Here is a 10,278-nt window from a genome sequence, read left to right as displayed (position 1 = left end):
GTGGTGATTGCCAACTCCTCCTCACTCCACAGAGCCCAGCGAGCCTTCTCTGACCCCAGGGCAGGTCCCTGATGGACTGTAAGCTCCGTGAACACATGGAACCCATGTGTTGTGGTTTCTGGCCATGTCCCCAGGACTTGGCCTGTGCTTGGCACAGAGAGATGCTCAAGAAATGTTTGCTGAGTGAATGAACGCTTTTCAGATTCACAGCGGAGGATTAGGGGCTGCCCATTTCTCCTAAACCTATGGGCTTTGAGCCCAGGGGGCCACATAGAACTCTGAGGGAAAAGGGTCTACTGGACTCCGCTTCTCCTCAGTGTGAGGCCCTGGGGAGGGGGTGGCTGTCACGTCCTCCACAGCACTGGCAGCTCGTGAGGCTGCCCTTGAACACCGCTGTACTCAGGGCTGCTGTGTGTGTGTGAGAGAGAGAGTGTGTGTGTGTGTGTGTGTGTGTGACCATGTGAGCATCTGTGAGGGTGTGTGTGAGTGTGTGAGGGTATATTTGGAGAGAGTAAGTATGTGAATGTGTATGTGTGAGGGTGTGTGTGAGAATGCGTGTGTGAGCGTGTGTGCGTGCAGGGGTATGTACTTGTGTGTGGGGAGAGCCAAGGCTGGCGCGGCTCCTCTGGGCAATTGCAGCTGCCCTTAGGTTTTAGGAAGAGGAATAGGTAGTTCTTATTTTGAAATGAAACTTTTTCTTTGCATTTGGAATACCTTGGTTTCTATATTCAGGCATTTCCCCCCCTCCTCTTCTGGAGTCTGTTCGCCCTGACAACCCCTTTCCTGAGAAGGGTACTTTCACGACTTGTCAGAAGTCCTCATAGCTTTGTTTCCTTTAATCTTTGGGAGAGCCAAGGAAAGGATTAGAGGTTAAAATGCTGGTGGAAATGTAAATTTGCTCAGCTACTTCTCAGAACTGTATAGCAGAATCTACTAAAGCCCAACTCCACGGGTGTGCATATGCTCTGCCAAACACGTGTCCAAGAAAACCCAAGGCAGCTTTTTTCGTAACAGCCCAGAGTTGGAGACAACCCAGATGTCCACCAGCAAGACAGTAGATGAACAAATTATGACCTGCCCATTCAATAGAATACTAGTCAGCAATAAAAAAGAACAAGCTACTGATATACATACAATGTGGGTGAAACACAAAGATTTTACATTGAATAAAAGAAGCCAGACACGAGAGAACCTTCTGTCTGATTTCGTTTATGTGAAGTCCATAAGCGAGCAGAGCAAATCTGTGGTGCTAGATCTCAGAATAGGGGTTACCTTGCAGAAGGGGCATGAGGGAGCCTTTTTGGGTGATAGAAATGTTCTATATCTGGGGGTCGGTTCTGTGGGTGTATACAGCCATACATTCAAGACAGTGCACTTTATATGTTATACTTCAATTAAAATAATTTATCAGACCCTGGGCTTCATCCTGGCTTTAGCACCTAGTAGCTGTGTGATTTCCCACTAATTAATTCATATCAAGGACTCTGTTTTCTCACCTGTAAAATGGCCACAATAATATCACGCTCCCCCCAGGCTGAGCAGTCGGACTAAAGGAGATGCTGCATGTATAACACGTATCACAGCATGTGGCACAGAGTGAGCGCTCAGCAAATACTGTCCTTGTCATCCTCAGGTCACAGACAAGGAGACTCAGTCTCAAAAATGCTGAGTGGCTTGGACGAAAACCTGGAGCTTCAGAATTTAGGCTAGGATTTCCAAGCATGTGAATCACACTTTCACGCAGCACAGTTATGCTCAGAGTCAAGTTCAGCAAACATCTAACCAGGACCTGCTATGTGCCAGGGCCCACGCAGTTACGTCGGAGTCCTTCGTGATCTCTTGTTGATCCTCATCCGGAGAGGCACCCTGTGCCCCATCCACGCACATCAGTCTGCATCTTGGGAGGGAGGTGCTGACATGAGACACCTGAGGTCACAGCCCACTGTTTCCGCAGGTCAGGGGGAGGCAGGGCGCGTGCCCTCCTGCACCCTCTCCTCCGGCTCCTGCCCGGCGATGTGTGCCTGCAGCAATGGCATTGTGGACTGTCGTGGCAAAGGTCTCACCGCCATCCCTGCCAACCTGCCTGAGACCATGACGGAGATGTGAGTACAGGGCAGGGCAGGTGTGGGGACATAGGCTCCGGTGGTCCAGCAAAGAGCCACCCAAGGGCTTTTCCCAAGGCCCTTCAGTGCAAATGGAGAAGACGGTTTGCCTCAGCTGGCTGAACTCTGCCCAAGGCTGAGCAACTCTGGAGGGATGGGAAGTGGGTGTTCCTCTGGGGTCCATCTGTCCAGCCCAGTTGGGTAAGTCTGCTAGAATTTTTTTTTTAGTATTCGCATCATTTGTAGGCCCCTTTCAGCCACGGCAGCCTGGGATAATGGAGCTCACATCACAGCAGCCCCCGTTTTCTGCCTGTGCCAGCCCACCTATTCCAGAGTGGATGGGAGCAGGGCAGGAGGGGCAAAGAGCCCAGTCTGGGTGGGTGAGCCCAGCAGGCAGCAGCCTGGACTGGGGTGACCTGACCTGAGGCCTCCTCTGTGTTCTGTCCCTGCAGCCGCCTGGAGCTCAACGGGATCAAGTCCATCCCCCCAGGAGCCTTCTCTCCCTACAGAAAGCTTCGGAGGATGTGAGTGCTCCGGCTGCTTCCTGAGAGTCAGCGTGGGGCAGGAGGAAGAGCCTGGACCAGGCACGCCACAGCCCCGGGCAGGTCCCGACTGCCTCCAGCGGCTGAGAGGCTCTGGGCGAGCTGCTTGCCTGGCCTTCTGCCCCTCAGGCGGTTCATGGGTGATGTCGGGATGGCAGTGGTGTGACCTCCTCACAAGGTTGTCCTGAGGCCTAAATGTTGAGCCCCATTCCGGCATTTGACCACAGCTGACTGTCACCCTCCCATTTCAGCTTGGGCACCAATAGGAGCCATTGTGGACCTGAGAGGGGGTGTAGGGGCACAGCTGGGAAGCGGGGTAAAACTTTGTCAAGAAGAGACTGAGGCTGGAGTGTCCCGCCTGTGCCGACCTTGGACTGCACAGGGAGACAGTGGCTGTAGGTTTTTCAGATGGATGGGAGAACGAGCCCCTCCCTTTTCTAATTGCAAAGAAGCCCCTGCCCTCCCACGTGCCTGGAAGGTAGAGAGGATCAGGAAGGGCTTTATGGACTCTGAGGACTTCAGCCACCCCCTCTTCTGCTCACCTTGCAGAGACCTGAGCAACAACCAGATAGCAGAGATCGCGCCTGACGCCTTCCAGGGTCTCCGCTCCCTGAACTCGCTGTGAGTAGCAGCACAAAGGCTCCTGTGGGAGTTCAGAGTGTCCCCCGAGGAGGCTAGCAGGGCCTCAGGCCCCTCCAGTGGGTGCTGGAGGGACAGCACAGACCCTGCTCACCCTGGCATTCAGGAGTCTCCCTTTGGCTGCAAAGTCCAGGGTTGCTGTGCCCATTACCCCCTTCCTCGCTGGTGGACCATCTGCTCCTGGGAGGGAGAGGAAGGAATCAAGGACTGAGTGCATGGAAAATCTAGACAGAACTGTTGCCCCTGGCAACTGTGATGCTCTCCCTGCCATGGTGGGGATTTTCCCAGCATTCTTTGAGGCAGTCATCTGACTTGGCCCAGCGTTCATGTGGGCCCTGCCTCGCCACAGAGGCCTTGCACTCTCTGCTCCTGAGCCTTCCCCAGATCACCTACCAGGGCTGAAAACACCAGCTCCAGTTGTGACATCTGTCACACCTGTATCTTTCGTCCCCAACATGTTCTGATTCCAAGTTGTGGTGGGTAATGTGAAGACAGCGTTTTCTTCCACCTCTTTCAGTATTCCCCATTCCTCAAGGGTTTATTTGGGGTGGGGTGGGGGTGGGGGTTTGTCAATCTACAAAATGTCATGCAGCATCAAAAACTCATCTCGGAAATGTTACTTCAGCTCTCTTTTTTCAAGAACGCTTGCTCACACCCCCACGTTCACCAAGCTCCTTACTCTCTAAGGTCTCACGGTACTTTCTCTATACAAAGAGTGCACTCAGGGTGCCATGTTGTTAGATGAGCTCCCTGCTGGTAGGGCCTTTTGTTACTCTTAGGAATAGTGTTTTCACCTGTCCCTTGGCAGCACTGGACAGACACTTGCCTCACATAGACTAGGGACCTGGGAAGTGGAACGGAATGGAACTCTTCCTTGGTGCGTGCAGGAGGCAGCCAGATCATGCCTTTTATATGCACCCTCTACTCTTGGAGCAGAGTCCGAGGTAGTGAACTCTTGTGAATGACACTGCTTAGGTAGTGCAGTGTACAACTTACACAGCTGTACCTGATGGTCTGGTGAAGGATCGCTGTCATGGGCTGAGGAGATCAGATCCTAGAGGTGCCTGCCAAAATGCATGGCTCTTCCTCTATAAATGAATCTCCTTCTATGCTGGACATGTCAGTAACCCCTCTAAGTGGGTTTCTGATGGGTGTTCCTGGGTACCTGGTCGCAGCCACCTCCCTACCATATGAGAGCTTTTGTGCTGAGGTCATGCAAATAGATCTCATTGACAATGTCCATTGACAGAGTCCACCTTGTCCAGCCCTGACCGTGTCTGCTTGCATCAACTCCTGCCGTCTCCACACAACAGACTGAGAGGTCTTCCCAAATGCTGATCATGTTTCAGGGGCTCCCTGATGCTGACTGGGTGGAATCCAAGCTTCTGTCCCATTTGTTTCTTCCACTCAAGCCACACTGGGGTTCTTCCCACCGCCAACCCAGATCCCACTGCAGGGACTTGGCTCCTGCATGATCTCCTCCGGGACCGATCTGGATGCCATGTTTGAAGAGATGGAACACACTGTTTTTGTTCATCCTGAATGTGTTGGGGGAGGGGGGGGAGGGTTAGGGGCTGCTTGTGATATTAGGAATAAAATACACCCCACTCCCCAAACCCCCTTGACTCTTTCATTGCTGCCTGAACCCACTCTTTCCTGCATGTCTTTTTTGAACTTCTACTTTTTTTCTTATTACATGGAATTCATGCTCAATGGAGATGACTAAAATTAAGAAAATATAAAAAACCCACTTGCGGGCCGGCCGAGTGGCTCAGTTGGTTAAGAGCTCGCTCAAGAGTTTGAGCTCTGAGCAACAGCGGTTCGAGTCCCGGCCCGAGCTGAGCAGCCGCTGAGCTGCCAAAAGGTAGCAGGATGGCTCAGCTAAAACAAACAAACAAACAAACAAAAACCCCACTTGCAATCCCACCATCCAGATCTCAGCTCAGCTAGCACTTTGGTCTGTTTCTTTCTGGTGTTTTTTCTCTGCCGGACAGACTCACTTGACATGCTGGAGCTCATACCACATGTGTTGTCTGGCTTGAGTGTTTCCCTGTTATTCTCTGAAAAGGTGTTAACTATTCCTGATTATGGAATTTCCTCTTCTTTGAACAGTTTCCTTTTGGATCCCAGACTGGGGTAATTTCCCATGAGGTTCCCCACATGGTCCCTTTGCAGACTTCTGTGGGATCCATGTGTGAGGACAGGGAGTGTGGGGGGGGGGCTGCACCTGCAGTCATGGGGATCATGGCTGCCTGCAGCCCATAGGATACCTTTGTGCAAATTAGAAACAGGCAATCCTGTTAACATGCACTTTACTGCCACCTGCTGACAGTTTGTTATAGCAACCCTCATGGCTACGACAGCTTAGTGGTGGTGGTGCCATTGGGTGGTGTGTTACTTGCAGAGCAATGCCTGGCCTGGTGGGCTGTCCTCTAACTCTTCCTTTCTGCTGCCTTTTCTTCAGGGTCCTCTATGGGAACAAGATCACAGACCTCCCCCGGGGTGTGTTTGGAGGCCTGTACACCCTGCAGCTTCTGTAAGGACCCATCCGGAGGTTTTCTTGGGTGGGGCCCTAGGAGGAGGCCAGTATTCCTCTGGCCTCTCAGACTGGCCTTTTTAGCCTCTTTGTGGTGTGGGGCTCACTTGACCCAAGGAGCTTGGAGGACTGCAGATCTAGTAGTGCTGTAGAGGCTACGGGGCTCTGCAGAGGCCAGAGAGGGAGGGAGAGGCAACTCAGAGCCGATGACAGAATACCTGAGCTGAGAGGCTCCTGAGAGGCGGCCTGTGTTCTGAGGAGCTCAGCACGGCTGGGGAGAGAGTTGTCTCCTGCAGGGGGACACCCAGGCCCAGCTCACCCTCCTTGAACCATGAGAGTTCAAGCAAGTGTTCTTTCTCAGGATCCAAGAGGCATGGAGCCCAAATGCTCCATCTCAGCTCCCTGGGGAACCCAGCAGAACTCTGTGAAAGAGAAGGAGCCCCCTGATGCCTTTGGGAGGTGGCTTTGCCACTATACTCTCTGCTGACTGAGAATCCCGTGGGGTACCTCTAGAAGCTCCTCTAGCAGTTTCTTGAAAGAGAGAAGAGTGGGAGGCTAAGATGGTCCCTGTGTTCACGGAGAGGGCCGTCAGAGGTCTCAGCTACTCTGGGTGGAGTAGACACCCAGAGGGCCAGATGCCCTGATGCCCTGTGCCTGCTCAGTGCCCAGGAAGGTGCCAGGACATGTTGACGAGTCCGATGCTGTGCCTCTCCTCTTACCACCTGGCCCTGGCTCTGCCCACAGGCTCTTGAACGCCAACAAGATCAACTGCATCCGGCCCGATGCCTTCCAGGACCTGCAGAACCTCTCCCTTCTCTCCCTGTATGACAACAAGATCCAGAGTCTCGCCAAGGGCACTTTCACCTCTCTGAGGGCCATCCAGACTCTGTGAGTGCGCCACACCCCTAGGGGGAGCTAGCAGCCTCCAGGTACAGGTGACTGTCTTGCCCTGTGCCTTTTGCTCACTGGAAATGGCCTCTTATGGCAGAAAGAGCACAGGCTCTGGGTCAGACAATCCTGGGTTCGTATCCCAGCTATGCCTCTTGTTGGCTGTGTGACCCTGGGCAAATTATTTCACTTCTCTGGGACTCATTACTCATTCATAAAATGAGGATGGATATCATCTTCTTCATAAGGTTGTTATGAGATTAAAGGGGATGTTTGTACAGAGCTTAGTTCCTTGTAAATGTTTAAGTGCTGGCCACAGTTAATAATAATAATAATAATAATAATAATGATATTATTATTATTATTGCCCATTGATTCTAAGACACATGTTCTTTCCATGTTAACAGCTCTGAAATTGGGATGCATATTACAAATGATGGCCTATCATTTAATCGGCAGCATTTTGTTTTTTCTTGACAGTGCTTAAAATAATAGTGCATCTTGCAACTGATAATGTCTTAAATCAGGTGAAATCTGGTAATAGCAATGATGATTATAAATTAAAACTTAGAGAGCAACACCTCTAGGAATTTGTTTGAATCTTTTATTATAGAATATGACAAGCATATTAAAAGTAGTACAGTGACCCCCCCAGCACTCATCACCCAGCTTTAACCCATGGCCAGTCTGGTTTCGTCTATGCTTCCCCCTCTTCCATGCCTCCTTACTATTTTTAGGTAAATCCCAGGCATCATGTATCATCTACACAGACTTCATACCTATTTATAAAAGGCAAGGATTCTTTAAAAACACAACACTATTATTATATCTAAACATTTAACAATTAATTCATCAATATCATCAAATATCTGATTATTGTTTGATTATTGTTTGAATTCCCAAGTGTCTCATATGTGTTATACAATTTTTAAAATAATTTGTTTGAATCAGGATTTCCATTAGGACTATGCAATTCAGCTGGCTGGTATCGGTTGATGTGACACTAGTCATTTTTAAGTTGTAGGGGACCCCTCCATCTCCTTTTTCCCTACAATGTATTTGCTGAAGACACTGCATTATTGGTTTCCCCCAGTCTGGACTTTCCTGATGGCATTCAGGAAATGTGGTGTAGTTTCACGCACCCCTCTGTCCTATCTATGTCCTGCCGATAGACATTTTTTTATTTTTTTTTAGCTGAGTCATCCTGCTACCTATTGGCAGCTTAGCAGCAGCTCAGCTCAAGTCGGGAATCGAACCGCTGTTGCTCAGAGCTCAAACTCTTGAGCGAGCTCTTAACCAACTGAGCCACTCGGCTGGTCCCAATAGACATTTTCATCTAAGAGTTCGGTCAGGTTCCAATTTTTTTTCTTTACTTGGCAAGATGACTTCATAGATAGGACGGTGTACTTCCATCAGGGGACACATGCTGTCTGGTTGTCTCTCATTCATTAGGGGTCCTGAAATGGTAATATTTGAATTCTCACATTCCTTCTTCATTTGATAGTGCTGCTGTGGTTATGCTTTATGCTAAAAGAGTCCTTATCTTTGAGCTGGAATGCTTCTGTATAGGGAAATTTCTTGTCATCTACTACTTGGTTAAGCTTAGGCACTCATGTGGTGTCCTTCATTCTACGACTATAGTTCTGGGACCTGTAGTTGGACTCGATGTGCTGACCTGTGGGTCCTGTAGTGTGTGCTTAATGGGCATTTATTATTAATATTTTTGTGACACTGTGGTTGTCGCCACACTGTTTATCCTCTGGGCAGTGCTCTCTTCGATAATCTCTGCACAGAGTACTGGGATAGGTACAAAGCTGGAGGAGTAGAAGGCACAGCTCCTGCTCCCTGGAAACCCTGCATGTCAGCAGGGGTGTCAGCCATGAAGACAAACTCATTAAAGCCCACTCTTGCTAATTAATTTACTTAGAGCCAGGGAGAGGGAGATGGGGCACCATGGGGAAATCTTGCCAAGTATGTGAAATGAGAGGTTACAGGCAGACGTGGGCAAGGTGGAATATTTTATGCAGTTGGTGGAACATCTGAGAGAAACTCACTAAGGAGATTTCAAGACTAGGGACTCACATACAGGAAAGCCTGGGGGTGGGGGATGGCACTGAGGGTCTCGTGTGAGGAGTGTCTCCCCCCAAGGTGGAAAGAGAGTGAATAAATCAAACGGAAATGTTTACTGAGGATGGCCTCTGGCTGTGTCCATTTACCTGGCTGGAATGGATTTCACAGAGTGCTTCTGCCCTCCAGACACCGTACCTGAGATCTTGACCACTGCTACCAGGGCACAAAGCTGGAGCAAAATGCTAGAATAGGGAGGCTTCCCATAGGTGACATATAATATATATATACTCTATAATATACTTTAAATATTCAGAGGGTGCCAAGAAAATGTATACACATTTTACAAAAGGAACAAACGATTAATATTGTAATACTCAATATAAACCAATAACAAAACATGAATACAAGTCATGGTTGACCTCTGCAATTACAAGAGGTGCTCAAAGTGGTGACCATCAGCATCCAGACACTTCTGATTATGGCGAACTACTGCTTGAGCAACGTTGACCAAAGTGTCCACTTGTATACATTTTTATTTGGCACTGCGGTATATAATAACCAATAGTAGTAATACTGATAACAACAACAGTCAGCTCTGTTTATTGAGCCCTTGCCAAATGCCAGGACACTCATTTTTACATGTATTGTCTTACTTAATACTTAATTGAACTATGGAAGTAGGTTCTATCATCCCTGACTTTACTTATAAGGAAACCGAGGCAAAGGGAGATTCATGACTCACCTAAGGTCCCACAACATCTAGTGAAGCAGGGACTGCGTCCCAGGTATCTCTTTAGCATCACTGAGAAAGCAGTTAGCTTCCCCCTCAATTATGAGAATAGACCTCATTATTTCTGGCTGTAAAAGAAAACTTAACTTTCATGAACAGTCATCACCTATTAACAACTGAAGTACAGTTTGGATTGAGAATAAAAGAAATGCAAATCCAAGTGCAATTACGTATGCTTATTTCAGCTTCAATGATTTAACCCCTAGACTGAGCCCTGAGTCAGACCCGAGCAGATTTAAACTCACCAAATCTTGCTTGATTTGTCCATGGCTCCAAGACTGGATGTCTTGTGTCACAGTATTGATTTTGCTGCTGTTTTACTTGTCCCAAGAGATAAAAAATATATATTTTTTTGGTAAATTGGATTAAAGGGGTTCAAAAATTTTTTAAACAAGCTTAATTAGGTTGTACCTACCTTCCCTTAAAATTACCTGGTCCAAGGAAAATGTTCCAATAATTTTTCCCCAATTGGAAATTTTTAACTATTAACGCCAATCCCAATTTAAAATATTTTCATCACCCCCCAAATCCCTTGTGCCCATTTATAATCAATCCCTATTTCCAGCCCACCCCCAGGCAACCACTAATCTAATTTCTGTATCTATAGATTTGCTTTTTCTGGACATTTCATAAAAATGGAATCATATACTATGTCATCTTCTGTAGCTGGTGTCTTTTGCTTAGCATGATGTTTTTCAGGTTCATCCCTTT

At 48.5% G+C, this 10,278-nt stretch overlaps 1 protein-coding gene across 1 annotated transcript in view; it reads left to right on the top strand.

Annotated features, from left to right (window-relative positions):
• SLIT1 (slit guidance ligand 1) overlaps positions 1 to 10,278 on the top strand; it is a 185,517-nt gene that overhangs the window by 124,789 nt on the left and 50,450 nt on the right. The window contains exons 9-13 of the mRNA XM_019639006.1: positions 1,955 to 2,102; positions 2,555 to 2,626; positions 3,194 to 3,265; positions 5,748 to 5,819; positions 6,564 to 6,707. Coding sequence (XP_019494551.1) covers positions 1,955 to 2,102; positions 2,555 to 2,626; positions 3,194 to 3,265; positions 5,748 to 5,819; positions 6,564 to 6,707 — 508 coding nt within the window. The remainder of the gene's footprint in view (positions 1 to 1,954; positions 2,103 to 2,554; positions 2,627 to 3,193; positions 3,266 to 5,747; positions 5,820 to 6,563; positions 6,708 to 10,278) is intronic.

Source organism: Hipposideros armiger, unplaced genomic scaffold (genome assembly GCF_001890085.2).
Source record: "Hipposideros armiger isolate ML-2016 unplaced genomic scaffold, ASM189008v1 scaffold_42, whole genome shotgun sequence".
Lineage (NCBI taxonomy): Eukaryota > Metazoa > Chordata > Mammalia > Chiroptera > Hipposideridae > Hipposideros > Hipposideros armiger.
The sequence above is the reverse complement of the archived record's forward strand: the minus strand, read 5'-3'. Positions and strand labels throughout refer to the sequence as shown.